The sequence below is a fragment of the Lonchura striata genome, chromosome 2 (genome assembly GCF_050655825.1).
Source record: "Lonchura striata isolate lonStrDom1 chromosome 2, ASM5065582v1, whole genome shotgun sequence".
NCBI classification, from domain to species: domain Eukaryota; kingdom Metazoa; phylum Chordata; class Aves; order Passeriformes; family Estrildidae; genus Lonchura; species Lonchura striata.
The window spans coordinates 101,841,202-101,854,034 of NC_140704.1; the positions used below are offsets into that span (position 1 = coordinate 101,841,202).

The 12,833-nt window shown below is 38.7% G+C and overlaps 1 protein-coding gene and 1 long non-coding RNA gene across 2 annotated transcripts in view; one reads left to right on the top strand and one right to left on the bottom strand.

Moving 5' to 3' along the window:
* Positions 1 to 3,049, bottom strand: part of LOC146768354 (uncharacterized) — a 27,689-nt gene extending 24,640 nt beyond the window's left edge. The window contains exons 1-2 of the long non-coding RNA XR_014952844.1: positions 2,937 to 3,049; positions 1 to 2,034 (exon numbers count right to left, since the gene is read on the bottom strand). The exon at positions 1 to 2,034 is cut by the window's left edge and continues 24,640 nt beyond it. This is a non-coding gene — a long non-coding RNA (uncharacterized LOC146768354). The remainder of the gene's footprint in view (positions 2,035 to 2,936) is intronic.
* Positions 1 to 11,572, top strand: part of LOC146768355 (protein-glutamine gamma-glutamyltransferase 5-like) — a 32,515-nt gene extending 20,943 nt beyond the window's left edge. The window contains exons 4-13 of the mRNA XM_085571892.1: positions 814 to 932; positions 1,461 to 1,589; positions 1,827 to 2,004; positions 2,939 to 3,071; positions 3,786 to 3,889; positions 3,992 to 4,234; positions 5,603 to 5,929; positions 6,795 to 6,952; positions 7,276 to 7,409; positions 8,341 to 11,572. Coding sequence (XP_085428018.1) covers positions 814 to 932; positions 1,461 to 1,589; positions 1,827 to 2,004; positions 2,939 to 3,071; positions 3,786 to 3,889; positions 3,992 to 4,234; positions 5,603 to 5,929; positions 6,795 to 6,952; positions 7,276 to 7,409; positions 8,341 to 10,024 — 3,209 coding nt within the window. The 3' untranslated portion in view covers positions 10,025 to 11,572. The remainder of the gene's footprint in view (positions 1 to 813; positions 933 to 1,460; positions 1,590 to 1,826; positions 2,005 to 2,938; positions 3,072 to 3,785; positions 3,890 to 3,991; positions 4,235 to 5,602; positions 5,930 to 6,794; positions 6,953 to 7,275; positions 7,410 to 8,340) is intronic.
* Positions 11,573 to 12,833: the final 1,261 nt, after the last annotated feature.

Genomic DNA, 12,833 nt, shown 5'->3' on the forward strand with positions numbered 1-12,833 from the left:
GATGTAGTAACAGAAACATTATGAATCAGGGAGAGATTTAATTCTGTTCTTTTTAATCTTTTTCGTTCAAGATTGTCTCAAGCCATTGTTTTGATTTGTTTTTTTTTAGTGATAGTAGGGGTGAGGTATAATTTTTTCCCCACAACTATTACGATGTCTTGACAGAATAGAAAGCATTGGGAAATTTTCTCTTCATCAGGAAACACATTTTTGCTGTGAGAGTGACTGAGAACTAACACAGGTTGCCCAGAGAGGTTGTGGAGTCTCCAGCCTTGGAGATACTAAAAAAACATTTGGATGTAGCCTGGGAAATTGGCTGGAGGTTAGACCAGATCACCTCCAGAGGCCCCTTCCAATTTCAACCATTTTGTAATTCTGTGAATACTGTATTGTCATCATAAAACAATACAGTGCAAACAGAAATTAAAGATCTGGCTCAAGTAGCAAGCAATTCTGGAGTCTGTGGGATCTCACCAAAATCATTACATGACAAACATTCACATTGTGCTGATTTGATCTAAATTAGATACACAACTCTGTTGCTGAGTGTTTGACTTGTAGAACAGCTTAGTGTGAAGATAAATTGCAAGCTTTTCCATTCAGGTGTTCTACAGCAGGGAGAGACAATATAAGATATTATCTAGATGTAAGTAGGAATTAATTGTCTGTGAGTGCTTAGAGAGCTCACAGCCTTCAACATTATAGTATACATCAAAAACTGGTAGAAAAGGGAAGAGGGATCCAGTGATGGAGAAACACAAAAGTACTAGAAAGGAATATTTTGTCTGAATGAAAGCTCTTCATCTTTTCCAGATGACCCTGTATATTTGGACAATCAGGCTCAGAGAGAAGAATATGTTCTGAATGAACATGGAATACTGTATGAAGGAGTCCACAAGCACATAACCTCTCGTCCATGGCACTTTGGACAGGTATTTTTTTAACACTTGTTCAGAAATAGATTACATCTATATACTGATAAATGAAGTGTTGTTTGTATTTTTTCAGAAATATATGCTCTATTTGTAGTGCAAAGGTTTTTTTAGGATCAGTTCAGACTATGCATGCACAAACCAAAATGTCTGAGAATTTCACTGTAGCCCAAATAACTGGAACAAAGTTTTATCTAGCAAAATGAGGGACATTTCACAATGTTCTGGGTACAGGTGAAACAAACACTGTGCTTCAGAAGGAAAATTATTCCACTGGTCAAACACAAGTGAAAATGACATGGCTTTGCCTTTGGTTTTCCGTCAGGCAGATAGCCATTACCATGCAAACCACTAGGAGCTGTGCTTGATTTAACAAAAGAAAAAAAAAAAACAGAAAAAAAGAAAAAAAAGGGGCAGGAGATGTGAGAGGGCAACTCATAAAATTGAAAAATACTGGATTATTGATAAGAAAGGTACTTTAGCAACATCAGCATATCATGATGCCTATGTTATCATCTTTTTCCTCAGTTTGAAGATGGGATTCTGGATATCTGCTTGAAGATCTTAGATATGGGTGCTAGTTACCATCATGGTTCTGATCGTGACCAATGTTGGCGCAATGACCCTGTGCATGTCAGCATGGTGGTGAATCACATGGTAAGATCTGTGGGGGTGTAAGACCTCTGAATAGATCAGGTCACACTTCATTATATTGTAGAAGGAGTAACTGCATGGTAATCTAACACAGCAGGTGAGCAGGGGAAATTCTTCCTGTGCTCAGATTCGCAGGAAAATGAAACTCTTAATGCTAATCGCTGATGATTTTGAGACATGCTTAGTATGTGAAGACATGGTAGGCCATCTGAAAGGTTTGTTTTTCTTTTCTCTTTCTAGATAAGCAGCCATACCACTAACAGTATCATGAAGATTCCAGAAAACAATGATTACCTGAAAGGAACAAAGCCATTTTCCTGGAATGGAAGTGTTCCTATTCTACAGCAGTGGTACAGTGGTAGATGCAGGCCAGTCAGATATGGCTACTGTGGATCTCTTGCTTCAGTAATGTGCACAGGTATGATATTTCAGTTTGCCCTTACCTAGCCTATAGAGAAAAGAAGAAAGAAAACAAGGATCAAAAACTTCTGACCCTAAAAACTGCTTGAAGAATTTCACTCACAAGCATTTTACTGAAAAGAAATTGAATATTTTTCTCATGCTCCTGATATAGTGTTTATTATTTTTACTTTCCTATACAGGCTGAAAAGCAAGAAAAGTAGTTTCATCATCTCTGTGACCTTTATATTATGCAGTTATCAATACTGAAATTTTTATTAAAAAGCAGAGCTAGTGCATCATCATTGAATCATAGAATAGTTGGGGTTCGAAGGGACCTTTAAAGGTGGTCTAGTACAACCCCATTGTGGAGCCAAAATTTATGCTTTGGGTCATGTTTGAAGGACGAGAAAAACAACTAAGTTATGAACAGGAAAATCTCTAGTAATGTCTTCTCCAAAACACAAGAGCATTAGGCTATATTCTCCTTTTAATGCAAAAGATTAGATAATAATGCACTAAACTCTACAGACAGAAGATCAGAGTTCCAGCTCTATACCATTTATCTACTGAACCTGCTTCTACATTGAATAAAGAGTTAAATTGAAGTCCTGTAGATGAATATATATATACACCACACTATTTATTAAAAAAATGTTTTATTAGTACAGAATCAGGTTTATGATTTCTGAACTTAAAACATCTGGTTTTGTGGATATTTTTGGTATTTATTTTTTAATTTTATTTATTTTTCTGCTAGGTTTTTTTTTTTCAAACTGCTTTCCAAGAATTAAAAAGAATTTTGAAGATACTTCATCCCAAATATTTCTTCCTATCCATTGTGTTTCTATAACTGCAAATTAAAATATAAGATAGTTATTTATAAAATAAAATGAAGGATTTGCCTGACTAATTGTGATTTGTAATTATTCATGAATATTTTTTTCTTACAGTGATGAGGTGTTTGGGAATTCCAAGTCGTGTTGTCACAAGCTTCTGTTTTCCTTTCTCAATGGAGAATCCTCTTGGTATCAATGAAATTTTTGACTCTACTGGTAAAAACCTGTGTGGCAAAGACAAACTATGGTAAATAAGAAAGATATAAAGCTCTTTTGTCCTTTTAAAATGTCACATGATAGAAAACTGGTATAAATTTAGCAGATCAGTGTTTCTCTTTGGTGTATCTCTTTCTTTATTGGGGTTATGCTCTTCAGTTTCCTAATAACGCATTTCAAAAACGTGACATTACTAAAAAGGCAGTTTACTCAATGTAGATTTTCAAAAAAGAAAAAACAAAACCTCTTGTGAGAATCCATGCTGCCTGTTTAACCTTCTCAGCTGAAAAAAATAAGGCCATCAAGCTTAGTAGCTGTAAAAGTATAAAGTAGATCATTAAATGCTAGGGAAAATTTATCACTAATTTAGACTTTTATCTTCAGTCATAATCACTTGGTTGATACCTATGTTGTCCTCCTGAAATTCCTTGTAGTGTAGGGATTTCTTCATTCTTATAAACCTTTCAATTCCTTTAAACTTAAACAAAAGAACTGTGTTGTCATGTTATCTACTGAAAAAAAACATGTTTTGCCATCAGGTTTTTGGGGTTCTGGAACAAATTTCCAGTCTGAGTGATATAAAGCAAACAAAATCACTCCTGTCACAAATGTCATTAACAGTGTTTAGACATACAAAATTTTCAGTTGATTAAAAAATTATCACTGACATGATTTTCCTCTGTCATGGGCATTAAACTTGGTAATCCAAGAGACATGTTTCATTGTATGTTCCTTCATTTTACAGGAGATACCACTGCTGGAATGAATCTTGGATGGCTCGCAGAGATATAAATCAATGCTGTGGTGACTGGCAGTGTCTGGATCCAACACCTCTGGAAACAGGCAGAGGTAATTTTACTATAGTTGGAATAATTTTCCTCAGATTACATTTCTGAGTTTCCCTACTATTCAGGTTACTATATGTTATAACATTTTTGTTCTCTGGTTTAGGTTCAGCTTGCAGTGGTCCTACATGGGTTCGAAGCATCAGGGAAGGGGAACTGGACTTGGATTATGATGGTCATCATATGTTTTCTCGAGTAAATTCAAACTATGTTGGCTGGCTTTCCCAAAACAATGCCAAAAGAACAAAATTTTTCTGTGACACATGGCCATGTGGACAACGTCTAATCACCAAGAGTGTTGGCAGTGAACAATTTGAAGATATCACCGGAGCTTACAAGTATGAACTAGGTATGATGAAAACATATTGAATGAGTTAGCTCCATAATCATATGAAGGTATCAAAGTAATCTTTCCTATGTTTAAATGTGCAAAACAATCTGAAATTGTCTTTTCATTTTTGAGAAAGAGGCAGATGCTTTTCTCTTCAAAGATCTTGATTTTAAAACTTCTAAACATATTTGGATGATTTAAACAAAGCACATACTAATTAAGATGATTAGGATAGGATAGGATAGGATAGGATAGGATAGGATAGGATAGGATAGGATAGCATATTTCAGCTGGAAGGACCTAAAATGACCATCTTGTCCAACTACTTCACATGTCAGGACTGAGTGAAAGTCAAAACATACTATTAAATACCTCTTTTTAAGGCACTCATAACCATGGCCCATCACCTACCTCTCTAGGAAGCCTGTTCTACTGTTTGACCAGCCTCACAATAAAGAAATTCCAGTCTGAACCTTCCTTGGCACAGCTTTGAACTATTCCCATGCTTCCTGTCACTGGACACCAGGAAAAAGAGCTCAGCATCTCCCCTTCCACATCCTCTTCTCAGGAAGCTAGGAAGAACAATGAGGTCACTGCTCAGCCTTCTTTTCTCCAAACTAGACCTAGCCAAAGTTCTTAGATGCTCTTCACAGGACATGCGTTCCTTGGTCTCACCTTTAAAGTAGTTTAAAATATTAGCAGACTTGAGATAATCTAAAAAAACCACTTATTCTTCTAAACCTAGGATTAAAACCTTACTTGTTGCTTCTTGTACTAGGTCTGTCAGAAAATATGCCTACTTACTAAATTCATGTATTATTAGCATATTCTACTGTTCTTACCTTGGGCCATGGATTACTGATTTTCATATTCCAGTAGATGGGAGGAGCTCAACCAGCAAAATTCCATAAAGGAATGAGCAATAGATCACAGCTGATTCTACATTTACAAGCTCTGTGCATTTTTTGGTTTATTTTTGGTTGGTTGGTATGAAAACAGTTGATAGTTTCTTTGTTTTAATGGGATATTTTGTCTTTTGAAAGAATGGTAGCATCTCATATTCACCCATAGCCTTTTAAAGGGTTATATTTTGAGTTTTGTACTAACGATACATTTTGAGATTTACAAGACCATTTGTATATTTAACTACTTAAAAGTAAAATAAGGTTTATATTTTTTTTTTCCTAAGGTGTTAATTTTCAGACTGTGCATTCAGTCTGCTGTATCTCATATTTCATTATCTGGTGCATTTGTTCTACAACAACCTGCTACTTTGCATTTCAGGAAGAAGAAGCAATAAATTTAATTATTTTTATTATTTGGGTAGAATAATAATAGGGTTCTTGCACCTCCAGCAGATTCATTATCATATATCTTCTTCAACAGGTTCTGTGAAAAACAAAGAAGCATATTACCGGGCTTACAGAAGAATTCACCCAGGGTATTGCAATGCTTCCAACTGTCATATTGACAGAGAGTTATCGTCTCTGAAAAACCCATTTCTGAGTGACTCCGGAATTAACATGAGGTTAAAGATGGCCAATTGCCCAATGTATGGTGAAGATGTCCAACTGAACTGGCTGCTTGAAAATTTGCGTAATGAGAACAAAACCCTGAAGTTTAATTTGTGTGCACAAATTATAACCTACAGTGGTTGCCCAATGGATCAATTTTGGAAAGACAGTGTGAATGTCACATTGGGTCCAAGGGAAGGTAAGAAGGTGCAATTGTCTAATACTCTGCTCTTTTTAGGAGCTAGTTGGTTTTCAGGATTTGTGGAGACTTCCTAATAGTGATGGGAAATGAGATGTATACAGTGTTAAATATCAACAGCTGAATTCTCTTTAGGGTGATCACTCAAAAATCAACACCATATCAATACTACATGTATGGTGACAGATAAATTGTAGTATTTTCTTAATTTCTCAAGGTTTAGAGACTCTTATGATAGTAAAAAAAAAAATGTTTCATTAAAATTTAAATTCTGGACTCTATACTCAATACAGAGATTAATCTGCAATTGTCTATCAGGAAAACAATGTTTCCTTTGGCCAGAAGATATCAGCCAGTGTAAAACACTTGCTTAGAGCACCTAGGCATACCGTATGCTGGGAAGTGCAAATGTGTAGCAGAACATAAATACCTGTTTCCATGGTTAATGTCTTTCTCTGGAACAAACAAGATCTCTTTCATTATACCAGATCATTATAAGACAAAATTTCAGGCTGATATTAATATTCTGTTTTATGAAGCTTTAATTTGCCTGTATTTGAATAATTGTTTTAAGAATTGCACTGGGAGGAAAGATTCCATATTTTGCTTAATAATTATTGTCATCATCATCATCATCAACTAATCTTGAAAATTCACTAACAGATGAATTGAAAACTGTGAAACTGATTGCTGAAAATAGCAATAGTGTCACCCTAAGTCAGGAAAAATTCTGTCTATTTTCAAAGATGCCATGAAAACTTAATATTTAATTAAGCCATTTTAAGTGTGAGTTAAACTTTAGGAGGGAGGAAAGTGGGAATATTAATTTAAAATTCAGAAAAATAAAAAAAAAATTGTTTTACAGTGAAAAAAATTCCACTGTGTATATCATATAATCAATATGGACCTTATCTCTGTGATCACAACATTATGAAAGTGGTTGCTGTCTCAGACCCTGAATGTGGAGAAATTCTGATGGTGAGCAGGGATATTGTGGTCAACAGACCACCTGTTATTGTAAAGGTAAGTAACTTTAATTATGAAATTTGGGATCTAAGGAACAGACCTGGGGACTCTTATTGGCCACTTCCTAAGTACAATGACAATAAACTTCAAATACTGTACATTTTTATCTTATTGCCTTTTTTTTAAGTTTAGTGAGATCGGTGATTTAGTGCTTTTTAAAGTAAAACTGTTGACTTAGTAATGTATAGACACCATAGAAGCAAGTCAGAAAGAAATGCATATTAATAATCCTTTTAAATTTTTTCTTTCCATTTATTTATCTCATTATCAATTATTTAAGGATTAAAAAACATAAATGCTTTTGTTTCTTTTTTAACTAGCTTCTGAGCCAACCCAGACTGAAAGTACCATGTACGGCAGAGATCTCCTTCTGTAATCCTCTCCAGGAAGATATGAAGAATTGTGTAATGACATTAGAAGGCTGTGGTTTATTCAAAGAGCCGATGACTATTGAGTAAGTTCATCAGTTCTTGAAATGGGGATAATACTGGGAGTTGACTAAAGTGTGCAAGTTCAGAACGGGTTTTGAGAGAGACAATAGTTCTGATATTTTTGGCATTTAGCCCATGAACAGGACATTTTGCCTCTTATTAGTTTGGGACTCCATTAAATGCCTCACTCCTCTTGAAACTGATCATTTAAAGCTGGCAATGAGTGCTGCTGCTTCATTTTCCTCAAGATTTAAGTGGGTACATCAAATATCTGTCTGCACACTTCTCTTTACAAGAAGTACTAACTAGATCCCCCATCCCTTACCATCCTGTTGGGTTTATAATAAAATTCTCTAAATATTCATGAACTGGCACTAACCACATAGATGAACAATTAGAGAACAATAGTGAGAAATTGCAATATGCATTCTAAGCTCATAACACGTTAATCACAGGAAACTGGAAGCTTCCAAGATGTTGTAACATTCTAGTAAAAGTAGCTGTTCATTAATATGCATTGCTTCTCTTCATGACAAGGAGAACTGACAAAAGTATGACTAGTTTTGAGGGCAAGAAGTTAAGAATTTTTCTCACTGAATAGTAATGAACTGGATTCCACAAAGCTGCCCTGTCGAACTGCTGGAAATGGTAAGCAATAAATGCACCTTTGAGGCAGAAGGGTGGTACATTTTTTAAGAATTCAAGTCAGTACCACAAATGATTTTCCAATTCAAATTACAGAACTGACTATGGGAGTCTTCAAAATCATCTCTTGAGATAAAAGTTTTTACCATGCTTTTCACAACAGAGAATGTGGTTTTTTTTTTTGGAAAAAGACAAGAATAACATAGTTGTCATAATAAATCAAACTTAATTTGTACTCTTATCTTGTAGTGCTTAGGTCTCTGAGTGCTAATGATTAGGGTCCTAATTGTTTTCTTTGTCTTGCTCCAGTTTGGGAACACTGGCATCCAACCAACAGGCACGGACCATAGTGGAGTTTACACCTTACAGGCTTGGCTGCCACCGGCTCCTGGCCAACCTTGGGTGCCACAAGTTTGCCTACTGCAAGGGATGTGCCAAAGCTGAAGTGTGCTGCTCTGCAGGCCAGAATGGTGTCCTGCCCATCAGCCAGAATGGGTCATTCCCAGTATGTGAGAATGGCTCTGTGCCCATGAACGGCTCTGGGGGTGCTGGAACAGCTGTCCCAGTGGCAGACCCTGCGTTCAACTCCATGTGTGAATATATATGTATCCCAGTGTGCAACCCAAACTGCAGTGCAGGGGGACAGCCTGTGTACGATTTTGTGTACCTCCCTGCAGGCCATCCTTTATGCAACTCCATCTGCAACCAAGGCTTCAATCCAAGCATCAATCCTGGTTTTGAGATGGGATGCGATCCTGGCTTCCGGGTCATATGCGAGACTGTACCTCCTGCTACTTGTGCTCCAATGGCTCCATCCATGTACAGCTCCATGCCAGCCCCAGCATCCAACCCTGTTTGCACCTCTATGCCTCACGTGGTTTTTGAGACAGGTCCTGCTCCCACACACCCCTCTGGAGGTGGAGGGGGGCCAATGTCCTATTCTGTCTCTGTCCCCGCGAATAATGCGGTGAGTGCACTGCTGACCCACTTCATGGGTGGCCCCAATCCCAATGGGGCAACCCAGGCAGTCCCTATGTCTGCTCCACCATCCTACTCCATGTGCTCTCCAGTAATCCACACCATTGGTAATCCCATGCAACCTCCAACTCCCCTTTCAGTGCCTGGTTCCTCCATCTCACATGTTGTTTGCAGCTCCACACCCTCTCCCACCACCCAGCCTCCATGTGGCCCAGGGGCCACGCTGTCCTCCCAACCCCTGAATGCCGCCGTAGCCCATGGCATGTGCTCCCCAGTGGCCTCCCCAGCGCCCCGTGCTGCTGACCGTAGCAGCACCCCAACAGTGCTGCAGGTGGGCAGTGTCTCTGCGCCCCACTCACGGTGCTCCCCAGCCCCCCGTCCCGTGGGACCCCCGGCATCCCACTCGCTGTGCTCTCCAGCCCCCCGCCCCGTAGGGCCCCCTGCAGCCCACTCCCTCTGCTCGCCCACCTCGGCCTCGCTGGTGGCTGTGGGCGCCCGCCCTGCCAGCTCGCCTGCTGCTCAGCCCTTGGACTCCTCGGCTGCTGCCTGTCTGCCGTGCTCCCCGTCCCCGCGACCCCTGGCAGGTCCCACAGCCCGCTCCCTCTGTGCCCCCACCTCTCGCTCCATCTCCCAGCTTGTGGGCACCTCTGGCTCTCGCTCACTGTGTGGTTCTCAGTGGGGCCCTTCCTATGAGACCACCACTCGCTTTGGCTCCACGTGGACTCCCACCTCCCGATCATTGTGGAGCCCTGAGGGGCGCTTGGGATACTCCTCGACCCGTGCCACCTACGGCACACTTACACGCCCTCCCTACAGCTCCTTGAACCGCTCCTCCTACACCTTGTCCCGCTCTGGCTACGCTACCCTACCCCGCTCCACCTCTCCCTCTGCCTATGCCACCCTGACTCGCTCCGGGTCGTGCCCCTCTGGCAGTACCCTGGCTCTGGCAGGGTCCCGCAGGCCCTGGAGTCCCACAAGGAGCACTCTCACCTATTTCAAACGCAAATACCTGTAACCTGGGAAAACCTGAAGCCAGTGAAATAAAGCCTGTGTGCAGATGCTTTACAAGAGGTTAGAAATAGGGTGATGGAGAGCATCGTGCTGCTCCTGAGCATTTATCTATGGATTTGAGATGTGCCAGAAAGCAGGCTGCGAGCCAACTGCTGAGGGATGCATTCGATGTAATACTTGTATGTCTTGAGATAAGGTACAGTGGAAATGACAAATGAATGTGCTCCCTGTGGAGCCGTCGTGACAATAGTGGCACAGTGCAGGTAATCAGACTTACTTGCTCAGTCAAGCTGTTTTATAAATGATGTGCTTTCACTCTCTCGTCTCTTGATTTTTTGCAATGCACATTTCTCAGATCTCCCTGGGCTACAGCACTCATAGCAAATCTCTCTCCCTGCATGAAATGTGCTGTCCTTGGGATGCTGCAGAGGTGACAGCAGATGTGTTTTATGTCTCAACTAACAGACATTGGGCCCCTGAACCCCAGCATTGTGACTCAGGTCAGTTCTGCGTGCACTCTGTTTCCCTAGTTGTGTAACACTGAAAACTGCAGAGGTCACAGAGCAACTAAATGGTTACAAATCAGCTGAAGAGTTTAACTGCATCTTTTTATATCCTTTTCCTTTTTTTAAATATAATTTTAGCTTTACTACTCTTGAAGTACTACAGACCTAGCATCAAGAATCCAGAGGTCATGTTAAAAATTCTGCAAAACTCAATGAATAGTCAATACAATATATTGGCTATCACAACTGACTGTTTTTCATATAGCATGTTTTAAAAATTTTCTCACATATTTTATATGCATTTAGGTTACTAGGAAAAGCTCTAATTCCACAGCTGTGCCTTTTTGATTGAGTATAGCTAGGAAAAATCTGCCATTTTATTTTATTATATTTATAATTTATTATAATTAGAAAAGGAAATATGATGTTATCCTCCCTTTCCAACATCCAGTCCTACCAGCTGAAAGTTTTTAAGACGGTGGAATGGAATGTACTGTGTCTTCTTCAGATGATGGAACTGTTCCAATGCTAACTTTCTCCAGGTGTTTCAGGATTTGAAATTATACACTGTCATAATGAAACTATCCCTGAATTTTGGATTTGTTCATAAGAATTTTGGATTTATTGACAACACCTCCCATCCCTCCATTATTTTTCTTTAGTAAGTAGTCCATTAATTTTAGTAGCAAGTGTTAGTAGGGTTTTGTGGTGAGGTAGCTCGTGCTGCAGATTCTTCAGCCATGTAGCAATAGTATTTCAGTAGTATCACTGTAGTTTATGCTCCTGTGTGATGAGATTGAATAACCTTCCGAGGATTTTGAAAAAGTGTGGTGTCAGATGGTAGCTATGAACATGACAACATTATCAACTGCATAGTAATTCTGAGTACAATAGAAGAAAGATTTGCCTAGATATTGTAGTAGAGTGATCATAACTCAGTGACTTGGTTTTTTTACACAGTGTCAGTAGTTTCACAAAATATCAATTAGATATGTGATGAGAATTTCTTTGCCTGACTGACAATAAAAATAAAAATTTAAAAACCACCTGTCATTTTATCGTTTTGGTTTCTTTTTTTTTTTTTCCCCCAGTAATACTTCTTAAAAAATGAGGACTTAATCTCTGCAAATGAATTGATTAATGAAATCTTCCCTCCACTCCATTTCTGTTAAATTTCCTGTTTTTTTCTTCAATTTTGAAAACAAGGCTTCAGAATAAAATCTGAAGTTAGGAGAAATCTATAGATTTCTTGCTTTACCTGAAATACTCAGTTTGGTATTAGAGGAAAAATGAAGCTATCCTCTTTGCACTCAAAAAACATTTCCACTTGTTGCATGAGTTTTTCCTTTGCTCTGTAAAACTTTCAATCCACAGAAATGCCAAAATGAAGAAACCTTTGGGTGGCAGAGGAAGAGATAGAAAAGATACTAACAGTATTTACTTAAGAAAAAATGTCATTTTAAAAAAAATGTTAATCGTATGTGGTAGCTACATAATTCTCAAATGGCATTTCAGATTCCTTTTCCTAGTAGTGGCATGACTTCTCTGATGTTCCTAATTTCTGAGAAAGAGCCTGACTGCATATTTCAGAAACTCCAAAGATTTGGTCATTGGAGTTGTTGAGAGCATGTGCAACCTCAACTCTCACTCTTCCTGCCATATATGCTGAATATGCATTTATTTTGAAAAATGGAGTAAGTTCATTCTAACTAGAGCCATAGGGGAAGACAGAAATCCTTTAAGTTTAAAAAGTTAAACTTAGTTTAGGTTCAAAATTATTCTAATACTGAATAAATTATATTGAGGATGTTGTTGTCTCATACAGCCTGACATTAACAAAGGGTAGCTCGTAGTCTCTTATCAAAGTCCATTGTACAGTCTCTTACTCACTGGGGGGGCAGGGGCGTGGGCAACATGTGGACAACTAAGGAAAAAGAGCCCCCAAACTAATAATGACAAAAAGCCCCAAAACCAGCAGCATTTAAATTGTCTTCTAATTTAGCATTTATGAATTGAAGGCTCTAACCTATGTTTTATAAGGTAGTTCCCTTGTCAGAAGACATGGTTTAAATTTCCAGAAAATTTCTGATTTGTTTTGTGGTGGCTTGGTTTGCTTGTGGGGCTTTTTTTTCCACAGCTGGCAAAGTCAGACAAAAATGACTGTCTTAAATATACTTTCTTGCAGTAAAACCCACAAGAAATTAATTTTTTTTGCCTAATGTAATAAATATATTGAAGATTAACAGTATTCAGTAATGTGGTAGGATACATAAAGAAGTCTGTTTTAGAGAATGAAAAGCCAACTCA